The sequence below is a fragment of the Solanum dulcamara genome, chromosome 9, assembly GCF_947179165.1.
Source record: "Solanum dulcamara chromosome 9, daSolDulc1.2, whole genome shotgun sequence".
In the NCBI taxonomy this organism is placed as follows: domain Eukaryota; kingdom Viridiplantae; phylum Streptophyta; class Magnoliopsida; order Solanales; family Solanaceae; genus Solanum; species Solanum dulcamara.
Window position 1 is genome coordinate 61,031,739 of NC_077245.1, and position 14,964 is coordinate 61,046,702.

General features: G+C 29.7%; 1 protein-coding gene across 1 annotated transcript; it reads left to right on the forward strand.

The window, feature by feature from the left end:
- Nucleotides 1-754: 754 nt before the first annotated feature.
- Nucleotides 755-13,183, forward strand: LOC129902930 (serine/threonine-protein kinase Nek6). The gene is made up of 13 exons (XM_055978376.1): nt 755-1,128; nt 3,343-3,409; nt 8,202-8,267; nt 8,381-8,427; nt 8,529-8,574; nt 8,717-8,797; nt 9,785-9,827; nt 9,906-9,955; nt 11,439-11,520; nt 11,626-11,675; nt 11,826-11,899; nt 11,987-12,038; nt 12,132-13,183. The coding sequence occupies exons 1-13, from the start codon at nt 1,001-1,003 to the stop codon at nt 13,074-13,076; spliced, it is 1,731 nt and encodes a 576-aa protein (XP_055834351.1). The 5' UTR covers nt 755-1,000; the 3' UTR covers nt 13,077-13,183.
- Nucleotides 13,184-14,964: the final 1,781 nt, after the last annotated feature.

Genomic DNA, 14,964 nt, shown 5'->3' on the forward strand with positions numbered 1-14,964 from the left:
TAAACAGTTACATAAGTGGAGCTACAATATTAGGTACATACTCAAAACGAATTTAGTAGGTTTTACTTAGACTTTCTACTTATATTTAGAAGTTCATTATTTTATATTGTATGAAGTCATAACCCTCAAATTTGAACAAAAAAATTGAATTCATCAACTTCAAATTCTCAAACAAAAAAAAATTGAATTTATAAAACTTTAAATTCTAGCTTTACCTCTAGACGGCTAGCTACATGTAGTTCAAAATTACTCCTCCGTCTCATATTAGTTTATCATTATATTAAAAATAGCAGTCATATATTAGTTGTCCACCTTACTAAATCAAAAAAGCATTAATAATTTTTTTTTTCTATATTACCCTTGCAGTTAATATTTTTTAAAGTGTTCACATTTGTTTGTAAAGTTCTTAATAGAAGTTTTTTAAGGAGTGAATTAGTAAACTTATCTTCTTTTATTTATGATTTCTTAAGCATCGTACAAAATGAAAAGTGATCAACTAATATATGAAATAGGGAGTAATGAAAATTGCTCAAGAGTTGGACCACTTGGACCTACCATATTGATGTATTACTGCAAGAAATAACTACACTACATGGCTCAAGGATAGGACAATGTCTTGTATTTGTACCTATATTATAAGTAATGAAAGAATTAATCTTCTAAGGGTCTCAAAAAGCAATAATCCTTGTTAGTTTCTTGGGAATCTTTTTAATTACTCAAAAAATAATTTGTACTTGTAGTGTATTCATTACTCTTCACTTTGTCTTCATGACATCTTGATTTATTGTCCCTCTTCTACTCCCCAGCCCCTTCTAATTGGCTCCACCAGACTTATACTGTGATTTCATTTCCTTCTGGTTGATAATATTTCTGAAAAAGCCATAAATTCCATTGAATGATCAATCTCTCTTGTGAAAAGTAAATTGGAGTTCACTGGTTATGCTTAAAAGTTGACCATTTAAATATGGTTTGAATTCAGGTCCAACAAGAAAAGCAGAGAATGGAAGAAGTGACCTGCAATAATGCAGTTCCATATTCAAAAATGGAAGAGTATGAAGTGACACAACAGATTGGTAGAGGAGCTTTTGGAGCTGCATTTCTTGTTCATCACAAGTTTGACAAAAAAAAGTAATAACCTTCATTTCTTCTTCTACTTTTTATTTTTGTGGTAATAATTCTTCTCCTCTATACTACTAGAACTTTACTCTTACGTCCTAATTTAACCTAGCGTTTGCCCATAGAGTTTCAAATGTTTTCGAAAAATCAGTTTTGGGTGATGTTTTAATATGTGTTTAACCATAGTTTAAAAATTATTAAAAATACTCATAAGTTTGACACAAACTTATCATTTTCATAATAAACAATATCATACATTATTCAAAAAGCATAGCACGATTTTAGTAAAATTACTAATAATACCTTTATCAGCAATTATAATTTGTTAAAATGCAATTAGTTAAGAAGATCCATCAATGCAAAAAATAAATACTAACAACAATAGTTAACTAGTTATTCTTTAATATAATATTCTCATATTCTACGAACAATTATTTTTTGAATAAAAATGTGTTTAATGAAGATTTGGTAGATAAAATTACAGTTGGAGTCTTGATGATTTTTTTTATATATAAAATATAAAAATTTGGTTTAAGTTTTAAAATTTTAAAGAACCAAAAAATTAGATTTTGGCCCAAAAACCACTTTTTTTCTACATTTTGGGATCTTGGTTTTTTTTGACAAATTTAGGGTCAAACAAATTTTGCCAGAAATTACTTGCAATATCTATGGTTAAATTGGTCCGTAGTGTCTTAATTTAATTATACACGGAGTTTAAAATATAAAGGGCAGATTTTTAAAAATTTTAATCTTAAATTAAAAATATGGATAGTCCTTTAAGTTTTTTTAATCTTAAATTGCGTATAATATTAGAATTGATAAACTAATTATAGAAAAATCCAATCCTTTTAGGATAGCTAGACCAAAAATTAAATTAAATTGGGACTGATCGGAGGGAGTTCGTAACAGATTGCTAAATTCTGCTTCATCTTTCCTGTTTCTATGAACTCATCATAGTGAGTGATTCTATCATGCCAGAGAAAGGATCGGTTATCGTATGAATTATGTAATCATTTCATCTAATTTAAAATTAAATGGTTAGAAATATTATTTTTATTTTATTAATTCTATTCAAGCATAATCTCTTATGAGCGGATTTTTTTTTTTTTTTTTGGACTAAGTACGTATAAGAATTCATATTGAATGACAGTAAGACTCAAGACCACATCTTAGCCATGTTAGTAATTTTTAAATTTTATCCCAACAGTTATATTTGTGTTAGGACCCAAATAATTGAGTGAGATGCGGAAGCTAACAAAGCAAATCTTGAAAAATCATGAGTAAGAAGACAAATGAAAAATATATCAAAAAAGACACAAACATTTAACGTGGTTCGGTTAATTGACCTACATCCATAAGAGTAGATGACCAATCCACCATATAAAAGAGAGTACACAATATCGAGAGAAATAACCTCACCATATTCACTCATAATAAAAAGAGGTTTACACAAGTGATAACGTAACACTTGTGTCTCACCGTTTTTCCCCTACACAAAACTCTCAAGACTCTTAAGACTACATTGTGAATGCTACCAAGTTAGAAGGAATGAACTTCTATTTATAAAGACATAAAAAAAATTTCTAAAAAAAAGGACTAGCCAAATATGGAGACTTTGTGTTTTCCTTTCAAGAAAAGAAAAATCAAATTATGTTAGGAAAGTTAGGCAAATACCGAACAATTCTCCACCTTGGCTTGAATTTCTGACAAAATAAATTTGATCACCTTCTTCACATAATCTTCAACAGGTTGTATCGCCATCTTCAAACTTTCCTCCATCTAATCTATGTCTCGCAGAGAACCTCTCTGATAAAAATTTTCAAAAAAAATATTCTTCATTATTGTCAAATAGGTTGCGGCTAGAATTGAACCCACAAAGATGAACAACTATTTTTAACCTGGCTCTGATACCACTTGTTATGATGGAAAGACGTAAATTCAAGAATAGAGAAAATAAAAAAATAATATCATTAATTAATTACAAACAATCTTTCTATCTTTGAGATAAGAGTAAAATCTGCATACACTCTATCCATTCCAAACTCTCCTTGCTGAAACTACATTGAATATGTTGGTGTAGTTACACAATCAACCAAATGGTGTAACCATAACCATGGATTCCATCCAATGCTCATTAATTAGTAGTAGAATGATTTTTTTTGTTTTGGTTTTTCATCATTAGTGTTTTTTTTTTTCAAAAAAAAAAGACTTATTGTTCAATTGTAGGTATGTAATGAAGAAGATTCGTTTGGCTAAACAGACAGACAAGTTCAAACGCACTGCCCATCAAGAGGTTAGTTACTTCAATCATCAAAACACTAACATTACTTTGTATCAAAGTTTGTTTGATATGTAAATAAAATTTCCTTTTCAAATTATTAAACCAAGACCTTTTTTTTTAGTATAGCCAAAAGTAGACATCAGCCTTTTTCAAAATATTATGGAATATTAAAAATTAAAATATTGAACTGTTTAATAAATAGTTCTTTTTTCCACTAAATTAGTAGTAATAAATAGGTTTCAGTTTGGAGAAGTAGATTCAAATTGAGTCTATCCGAAATATTAATTAGTGATAGAGAGAACACTAGTGCTCCTCCTTTTAATTTTCACTTTTTATTATTTTGTGTCTTTTTGGTGGTTTATCACTTTATGTAAACTTCTTTGAATTTTTTTTTATCAAACATTTATTAAAAATATTATTTTTATAATAAAAAAAATAAACTTTACGTGCACACCATCCTCTTCAAATTTTAGATGTGAAATTAAACGGTTATGTTATTGTAGTTGCTATTATATCTTTTGATGGTTTAGTACAACTATCTCGACCTTTCATTGAGAAAATGCTTTTTCAAGTAGTAAACCGTATTAGTGAGAACAATTCCTCCTCCAATCCAGTGTTACTGATCCACGAGCCATTCTATATGTTTAGAATGGACTTCACTAATATATATCACTATTTCCCTATTATAAAAAATAATTTAATTATTATTTTTGTAGATATTTTAATTGAATTAATAAAAAAAGAAAAATATATTTTTATACGGAAAAATTAGAAAATATTTCACTATTTTAGTGAGAATTTATTTTTTCAGTATATATTTTTCAAGTGAGCCCGTTTGGTGCAAAATGAGGGGGGAAATCATATTTTATACCATAAATTTTCATTAATTTAATTTGCGGTGATTTTTTTTTATTTCTAGTAGTGTATTAACATATAAAGATCTCATTATAATTTTTGGGCCACAATATTATTTGCCCTAAAAAATACCCTCAAACTATTCAAATGGATCAAAAATATCTTTCTATCTAACGATTGTTTCAAAACTAGAAAAAATGAATCTACTTTACCCTGTACTATTTCAAACGGAATATTTCTACCATCCATTTAAAGTTAATTAAAATAAGTGTGCTCTTACTTTTAAAAATTTAAGTAAATTTTTATTGTGGAGATTATGAGATTAGTTTAATCATTTTAAATGCAATTTTTATACCATGACAATTTTTTAAATTATGTATGTTAATTTTCAACCAAATATTTATTTTATTGTTTCTTGTCAAAATTATTATACTCGCCCTAGATCGAGATTTGAAAGGATTAAAATTAAAATAACTAATAAAGCGTATCACGATATAATTGAAATTGATTTTTTTTTATCATATCATTTTTAGAGTAGTAAGAAAAGGTACACAATATCATGTTCAGAAATAATAACTCATACATCATGTGTACAAAAGAAAAAAAAATAGATGTCATATTTTTTATTTTTTTAAGTAGGAAATGTTTATACTACTTATTTTCTTATCTTATTATATTTCTCACATTCAACCCTCTCTCACCTCCCCCCCCCCCCCCCCCAAGAAATAATAATTAAAATTTAAAGTACAAGGGAAAAAAATTTATTTTGAATAATGCAAGAGTAAAATTGATCCTTTTTTTTCTTATTTTTTAATAACTGTTAGAAAGAAGGATATTTTGATCCATTTGAATAGATAGAGGGTGTTTTTGAGCTAAAACAACTAATGATAAGAGCATTTTTATCCAAAAATATAATGAAAGGTAAATTTAATCTATTTTGAATAATTTATGGCCTTTTCCCCTTTTAATTAGGGAATGATATCCGGATATTTTTACCAAAGTTCTTGATTAATATTTATGATAACAATTTACTTGATTTACCTTATAAATGATTTAATTAAATTAAGGAAAGGGAAAGAACCAATAATAATAATAATAATAATAATAATAATAATAATAATAATAATAATAATAATAATAATAATAATAATAATAATAATAATAATAATAATAATAATCTATGTGATTGGGACTTATTTTCTACCACAAGAAACATGCAGGGTAGTAGGTGGTTGTGATAAATTAACTTTACTATTATTGAGATGAAGGAATGTCGCACACCTAACGTAACTTGCTTTTACCAAATGTCCAAATGTATACATTTTGGTGCAACAACTGTCAAATAATTTTTTAGTTCATTTTTATTTATTCAATATTTTTAAAATAAATTTTATTTTTATTTGTTATTTTTAATATATTAAAAATAATACATAAATTAATGATTATTTTTTTTAAAAAATATAAAATCAAAAGTAAATAAATAAACATGAACGGAAGAATATATAAGAACAAAGCATCAGAAAAAGAGAAATAACTTACAAATTCTCGTCCATACTGTCGAGCAATTATTCTTTCTGTCATAGCTTTCACCTTTTTCTATATTTATTTGTTAAATGAAAATGTCTCTTCTCAATAATAATGTATACAAAACTTTAACGGTAACTTTTACATATCAATAATTGTCACGACCCCAATCCACTATGACTGGCACCCACTCTAACTCTCCGGTAGAAGAACCATTCTAACAGCCCAACAACAATAATCGCAGGTATACACAATTTAAAGATGCAGAAGCAGGTTTAAGTCAAAGATAAATGTAAAGTCCCTATAAACTTAGAAACCAACTAGTTATAAACTCAAAATGTGCGCAAGTGAACACACCATAGGAACTGAAAGTCATCGTAGCAAAACTCTAAAAACTAACAAGTCTAGAACAGGAGTACAACTTCAAATAGAAACCAGTAACAAATAACCATTGTCTGAACATTTAAGACCTGAAAAAGAAAAGGACTAGAAATAACTATAGAGTCCATGACAGTCTGAAGGAACATCTCACCTTTGAACTCGAAAACACAATCACTCATTTAGACGAGGTCTCTCCGCAACGGGCTGAATATACCCTGTACTAAATAAAAAGGCAGAGCAAGAGTAGTATCAGTACACAAAAACAACAGTGTATTGGTAGGATCACACAGTTAGCCAGTAAGAAGATCATAGACAAGTAAATTCAACATAATAGGCATATACATATACAAAATAAGTCAACTAACCTCAAGTTCAACCATATTCAGCTATATCACAACTCTATGTCTTCCACATGCTATAACTTCACGCAAGGGTCCTCTCAAGGGACCTACAAATAATTAACTTTGTGTCGGACTGTGACACCCGATCCCAATATGTGTCAGAACGTGACACCCGATCCAATTATGTGTCGGAATGTGACACCTGATCCAAGCATACCACAATCACAAATACATTCAATATTTATAGTTTTTATCTCACAAAGAACAGGTTCATCACAAAAATAGGCCAACATGTGATCATTTCACACATAATCTAACATATTTCCCTATTCATATATATACATACATGTCACGAAGCAATTTAACAAGTATATGAAACACATACGGGAAACTAGATCATCACTTACCTCAAATTCAAGCTTCAACAACCTTACAATGCAAGAGCCTTCTCTTTTCGGGTTCGTTCTTCTCGTTATTGGTCTAGAAAATAGTAAATACATATAAATGATCAACACAATGACCTAACTATTAGAAAATATAACACAATTTCACACCCTAGGCCAACCCATGATCCTAACCCCATCCTAGGACTATTTTCCACCATAGGTTTTCAGTTCAACCCCCCCCCCCCCCCCAATGATTACTAATCATACTTTATAGGTTCTAGGAATTAAAGTATGAATTTAGGGAGTAAACTCCTTACCTTAAGCGTGGAAATCCATGAAAAATCAATGAAAATCGCCCTAGGTCGCCTCTTGAAGACTTAGGAACTGATTTTGCATAAAAGAATCATTTTGAAGTTTTTCACGACTTAAGTCCCGCCACTGTCCCACTCTGACGGGACCCATCCTGCTTTGACGGCCCCGCTCTGGAGGCAAAAATTCCGCTCTGGTAGAATAGGCGGAGACAGAGAGCTCTTAAAGAGTCTTCAAGTTTCCCTTTTTAAACATACCCTCTTCCCAAGACGTTCTGAAGTTTTTCATGACTTAAGTCCCGCCACTGTCCCGCTCTAGCGGGATTCATCCCGCTTTGGTGGCCCCTCTCTAGAGGCAAAAATCCCGCTTTGGCGGAATAGGCGGAGACAGAGAGCTCGTAAAGAGTCTTCAAGTCTCCCCTTTTACAACATACCCTCTTCCCAATACGTATTAAAATATACCCTTCACGGCAACTTTGTTTTCGGGAGTTTTACTCTTTCGAATGCGATTCCGCGAAGTCATAAATGCTCCGTATCGTCCTGGCTATCAGCCTATCCAATCAAATTGGAGGTTTGACCTCCCATCATTCACATGATCACCCTAGATTTTACTTGACCCAGAATTCGTCCAAGTCTGATCTAAATTAAATTTTTCTGAAGTTACTATCCGAAGTTTTCTGACCCAAAATCCTTTTCCATTGGCCTATTCTTAACGACGAAAATAGGTCATTATAATAATTAATGAAGGTCAGTCAAATAAGAAAAAAATAGAGAAGGGTTTCGAGAAAATTGAATAGTAGGTGACAAAAAAATTATTAGCAAATGAAATATGAGAAAGTTGGTCAATAATATGACATATTATATGTGCTTTATCAAACAAGAACTTTTGGAGAGTTGAATTTTTTTTTCTCGTTTTCTTACTATGTAAGGCAAGAATAACTATTCTTATCTCACCTTTTATTTTTTATTTTTACTCTGAGCTTAAATTAAGTTTAATTTATATATGCAGATGAATTTGATAGCCAAGCTAGATAACCCTTATATTATTGAGTACAAGGATGCGTGGGTAGAAAAGGTATATATATACAATTAATAAAATTTTCTGTAAGGACTGAATATTCTTTTATTTAGTACATATTCTTGTAGACAGGTAAAAATAATTACTATGTGTTGTTATATATAAATTAGGACTCCTTTGTCTGCATTGTTACAAGCTACTGTGAATGTGGAGACATGTAAGTTTCCTTAACATGACTAAATTAGCTTTAGTTTTTTCTTAATCAATAATAATAATATATATAATATATTTGTTGACAGATCTTGTACTTGTTTTCAGGGCTGAAATAATTAGAAAAGCCAGAGGAACATTTTTCCCTGAAGAGGTAAGAAAAATGTGAATAAATTTCCACCAAAATAAAAAATGACATTTGATTTTTAACTCAAACCTACCTTTGTACTTTTTAAGTCAATCATCAATTTTAATTTCACGCCTTGAAAGATACTTTTTATCCATTTTTCCTACAGAGACTTTGCAAATGGTTGACTCAGTTGTTGCTGGCTCTTGATTACCTTCACTCCAATCGTGTTCTTCACAGAGATCTTAAAGTATGACCTTTTTAAATTTTTGTCGAGTTTTGGAGTTTATTTCACGAATGGTCATTCAATTTTTTATGTATATATATGGGATAAGACATAAATATCCTATAAAATACCACCAAAATCTCAACGGCACAATTTAACTTAATTAGGATTCTATTATCCTTAAACTATTTTAAAATGAAATAAATTCACCATAAATGATGACATAGCATAGAGAGTGTGCTCTCTCTTGAAGGCAAGTGATTTGCAAAAATATTGGATCCATGTCCTTTTTTTATTGGTAAGTATGCATAATTATTGATATTAAAACTTATATATATATATTTAATTATTTTCATTTCTTTCTTTGTAAAATATTTATTATATTTAATTATTTTCATTTTTTGTTCTTTCATTAATTTCTTATCTTTTCACTTTTAATTATTTTAAAAAAATTATGTGTATTTTTTAAAATTAAATTAACATGTCCTTTAATTTTTATTTTTTTTATGTTTTATTTGATTTTCTTCACTTAATTTGATATCCGTTCGAAATTAACTTATTTTCAATACAAGACATTTGGAATTAAATTTGAAATCAAATAAAAAAGAAAGATAGAAAAAATAAAATCAATAAAAAGAAAAGAGAAAAAACAATGAATGAAAGTAAAAAAAATGAAGAGAATTTTTTTTTAAATACAATGACATTTTTGTTAAAAAAAATTACTTGTATTAACTTAATTAAAATACAAGATAAAGAAATTAAGAAGATTTTTCTTTTTTAAAAAATATTTACACACATAACGAATGCGTGTTGTACAAACATAACCATCTTACCTTGTTGAAGGTGTCACGAAAATACAAAAAAATAAAATAAATTAAGGAGTAATAGAACCATAGTTAAATTAAATGTGTCTTTGAAATTTCGGTAATAGTTTAAGGGATACTTATGCATTATCTCTATATTTCATGATTTTTGCAATGTAAGGAACAGTTTTCATTTGCTTTTCTCCAGTGTTCTAACATTTTCCTTACCAAAGACGACGAAATCAGACTTGGTAAGAAGAATAAATAGTCCATATAAGTTTATATTTTCTTTATTTTTTTGTTGCTTATGCTATTTATTATGTCTGCAGGTGACTTTGGATTAGCCAAATTGCTGAATAAAAATGACCTTGCCTCTTCGGTTATGAACCCTCCCTCTCTCTCCCTCCTTCCATTTCAGTGTTATTATGTCTGATGCAAAAAAGTTTCACTAGACATAAATTTTTTTATGATAACTTGATTTTTATAATCACTAGTAAATACAAAGGTTTTTCCCAGAGTAAATTAGTGGAAAAAGTTATGCTATACAATATGATTTTTTCACTAAATAATGAAAAACTTTCTAATTTTGCCGTATGAAAATATTTTTTTTTTCCTCACCAATTCAATCAAAATTTCTATAGGAATAACCAAAAAATATTTTTCAGCGGAAAAATAGTGATTTTTTGGTAGTGAGTACTCTCTTCGTTTTAATTTATTTAGCTTTATTTTGTACCTTTTTAAACAACGGTCTCTTTCCTTTTTTTTTTTGGTCATTTTTTTTTAATTTCAACTCTCCATATGTCATATTTAAGAACACAAAATTAAATGAGATTTTGATATATTCTATATACCTTTAATTTAAAATATTATAAAAATTATTTTTTTAAATTTCATATAAAGTCAAATCAACAAAACAAATTTGAATGAAAGGAATAATATATATTATTAATAATGGAACCGAATAGGAGTAGGGGTGTACATGGACCGAGTTAGTTCGGATTTTTTACAAACCAAATCATTTGTGTCGGGTTATTAAATCTATAAACCAAACCAAACCAATAAAAGTCGGGTTTTTCGATATCAATTTTTCTCGGGTTTTTCGGGTTTCTCGGATTTTTCATAGTATCTAATAAAAAACACATAACAGTGCTTCTTAAAAAGAGTTCTAATACAAAATATCAACATATAAGATGTAGACAGAATATTGTTTGAAGTTTTAACTTTATAATATAACTTTATAAGATTGATTTTTTTTTGTATATTATTTAGATGGGCTTCTCAAGTCCAAATCTAAATGTAAGAAAGAAAATAAAAATTATGAAAATTTTTAAAAAAATATTTATAAATTACATTTTAATAAATATTTTTATGTATAACATAATTTAAAAGTAGTATATCTATAATCGGATCGGTTCGGGTTCGGTTTGACTTTTTTAGTTTAAACCAAACCAACCCTATAATGATCGGGTTTTTTTTTCAAACACCAAACCAAATCAAGTCAAACCAAACCACTAGTCAGATTTTTTTTTCGGTTTGGTTTAGTTTGTCGGTTTGATGCGGTTTATCGGTTTGTCCTGTACAGCCCTAAATAGGAGTATAAAAGTAGTAGTTGAAGTGAGAATAAACATCACATCAAAGTTGAAGTGTAAATAGTTTATTGAGTTTAAATTATTGAAATTTGTGAAAGTTGTATAGATATATAATTGTGTCAAACCTTTGGAAACGTCTCAAAATAAGAAGAGTATGATATAAATTAAAGGAGAGGAAGTAGATAGATGTGAGATAATTCCTATTTCATCCAATTATGCTTCAGAACTAGCAGCTTCTTGACTATTGTTATTTGGTTCTTCAATTTGATATAGATTGTGGGTACTCCAGCATATATGTGCCCTGAGCTTCTAGCAGATATACCTTATGGATATAAATCAGACATATGGTCTCTAGGTAAATCATCCTGTTCAACTACTTTAACTTATTGTCATATTGCTACTAAGTGCAATATTTGCATTCTTAATTGCTCAACATTAATTATAATGATTTGCTTCTTAGGCTGTTGTATGTTTGAAATTTCTGCCCATCAAGCTGCATTTCGTGCTACTGTAAGTCATTAAACTTTACTAACTATAACAACTATAATGTATTGCGTTCAGCGACCATACATGAAATCAACTCGAAAAATCTATCCTCTCCGTTTTCTTTTCTTTCTTGCAATTTGTTGAAGTCGATTTAATTTGAAGTTAACCAAACAGGATATGGCTGGGCTAATCAACAAAATTAACAGATCAACTATCTCTCCGCTTCCAACCATATATTCTTCTACTTGGTAAGAAGATATATCGATTTCTCATTTCCATAGTACGATTAGTTTGTGACTACTTGCATCAATTTCTTACATTGATTTGCACGCCAGGAAACGACTGATCAAAAGCATGCTAAGAAAAAGTCCAGAACATAGACCTACGGTACGTGTAATACTTACATTTTGTTGTATTCCAAAATAATGTACGTTACATAGGTATTTACTGATTCATTATTCTTGTTTCTGAATATATTAGGCTGCAGAGTTGTTAAGGCATCCACATTTACAACCATATCTTGCTAAATGTCAGAATTTTTCACCAGCATTTTCTGAGAAGGAAGCAAAACAGAATCTTGATCAAACTCGCGAGAATTCAACTTCCAAGCCTACATTGTTAGGAAATAATCAAAGGACTCTGAAGGAAATTAGACAACCAAAAAAACACGACAAGGTTGCTGCAGTTGATAGAGTTGTTCATGAACTCAAAGATACGAGAAGCAAAGGTAATGAATCACGTAATACATGTAAGATTGAGAAAATTAACACTCAGACAAAGAAGGTAGAAAATTCGGAGAATGAAAGACTCCAAGGCATATCCATCAAGAAAAGTACCGGAAGTACTAATTCCAGAATCTCTACAAGAAGTACTTTGACTGATCAACATGAACAAGGTACAAAAGAATTTACAGCTAAGGCTGATAATACAATTGAAGGTACAATTCAGAAGATTGATAGGACAATTAAGGGCAAGAAAGTCGCAAAATCTCAACCAGAGGAGCCAAAAAAATGTTCTTTTAAGAAACTAGGAATACCAAAACCACACGTTGAAATAACTTCACACGCCATTGAAGTTATAGCAAAAGCCATTGATCATCTAAGTATTAATCAACATACAGTTAAACACGATGGTCACAAACGAGCAGCGAGTGACACTTCAGTGATGACTGCACTAAATTTGTTACAAGGGAACAACCACAACAATAATATGAGAATTGGATGGAATAGTATGATGAGCAATGAAAGGGAAGAAGCACTAGAGTCATTACTTGAACTTTGTGCAGAGTTACTTAAGCATAGAAAGCTAGAGGAATTAGCTGTTGTGCTAAAATCATTTGGGGAAGAAGTTGTTTCTTCTAGAGAAACAGCAATTTGGTTGACAAAAGGATTAATGAATCTCCAACATCCATGTGAAGAAGATTAGCTTCTTGAGATTTTTTTGTAAAATATAAGCATTGATTTTTGTTTTTGATATGATCGTGTATGCATTTACGTAGATAAAAGCTTCAAAAGTTTCAGAAAAAAATAAAAGTTCAATATTTCAGTTAGAAAAAAATAATTATCGAGTCTAATGTACCAAAAAAAGAGCATAATCTAACATTATTTTTGAACAAGTAACTTGATAAATGAATATAAATAAGTGCAAAATGAGGATGGTGATCATGTGATAAAAAAATGATGCTTCATCTATTTCATTTTATAAGAACAATATTTCAGTACATGAAATTTTAAACTAAAGAAATGACTGATACACAAATTAAGACATAAAATATACCAAAAAGTACTCTACAATATGCCACATCAATTTGCAGAAAAAATAATAATCCTTCCGTTCTTTTAATATGACGACGTTTGAGTAACATGAAGTTTAAGAACAAGAAATCGATGGTATATAAAGCAAATATTTATAACATAACAAAAATACCCATAGTATCACGTGATCTACTATATCCTATACTTTTTTTATTGGCTAACTAGATAGTTAACAACATATAATACCGCAAAAAAAATACGTTATAACAGGAGCAATATTCTGATCTGGGATGTATTTACATATTAAATCATCATATTTATCAATAATTGAGCGAAGTTTCGAGTATAAACTCATGTATATTCATATATTTTATGTGTAATTGGTGTAATGAGCTAATATATATGATTAGATTAATTTCAGACTAAAAACAACAAAGATTGACCCAAAAAATGGACTAGAACTCAAAGCAAAGCATCCAGACTGAAATGCAACCAAAGAGGCTGAAGAAAAGAAGTCCGCGGTGGGGGCCATGCACCACACATTGGCCCTTGCACATGCTCCAGGGTAAACAAGATTCAGAGATCAAATATTCCTACGATGGACTTATGAAGCACGAAAAAGAAGATGAGGTTTTCGAGATAGACCTCGCAATCCGGGCCTCCTACTTCGCAATGGACCTCGCTCCGCACACCCCCTGGTGACATAACCAGAGTCAATAAGTCAAAGAAGATTTCAATTTGGATTAGGATTTTCATTCTACTAATATAAATAGATCATGAAGACGACATTTATAGAGATACACACTATCATTAGAATAGAGTTTTCATCATTCTTTGTTACAAACTACACTAGAATTGTTCTTAGGTTTAATTATTGCTTTCATAGAAGATTATTGTGGTATGAACACGATACTCATGTAAGAGCTGCATTAATTAAAGGTTTAATTTATTTTCTTTCATCCTAATGTTCTTTAGTTGTTTACATTATTTTTATTATCATTCGTAACTAGTAATGAGTAGCTAAATCTCATAGCTAGGATTATAAAACTTAGAGTAGGAATAAGAATAATGAATTCTTTACAGTAAAGGGTGTGTTTGGTATGAAGAAAAATATTTTCCATGAAAAATGATTTCCTAGATAATGTTTTCTTGAAAAATTAAGTGTGTCTCTTACTTATTTTCTTGTGTTTGGTAAGTAAGCAAGAAGATATTATCCTAAGAACATTTATATGTTATATAGCAAAACTTATGGAGGCAGGTAGGGATGGAGATGGGGTCCGGGGGTAGCGGGGGTAGGATGGTCAAGAGGTGAGGGTTGAGTAGGTGGGGAGGAGACAATAAACTTGAAAAATCACTTATGCAACTTATTTTTCCTACTTTCATTAGAAAAGTCATTTTCCTCATTTTTAAGGAACTTCTTTTCCTAGAGAAAATGTTTTCCAAATATTTTGATCAACTAAGTATTGAAAAATTGGAAAATATTTTCCTTCATACCAAACACACCCAAAATCTTCACATGAAGGGATGATCACTGTGTATTAAGGTTCTTCCGTAAAGAT

Coding starts and splice junctions, on each gene's coding strand:
- LOC129902930 (XM_055978376.1), top strand. CDS start 1,001: ATGGAAGAAGTGACCTGCAATAATGCAGTTCCATATTCAAAAATGGAA. Junction 8,268..8,380: donor AGGATGCGTGGGTAGAAAAG/GTATATATATAC, acceptor TATATAAATTAG/GACTCCTTTGTCTGCATTGT. Junction 8,575..8,716: donor GAACATTTTTCCCTGAAGAG/GTAAGAAAAATG, acceptor TTTTTCCTACAG/AGACTTTGCAAATGGTTGAC.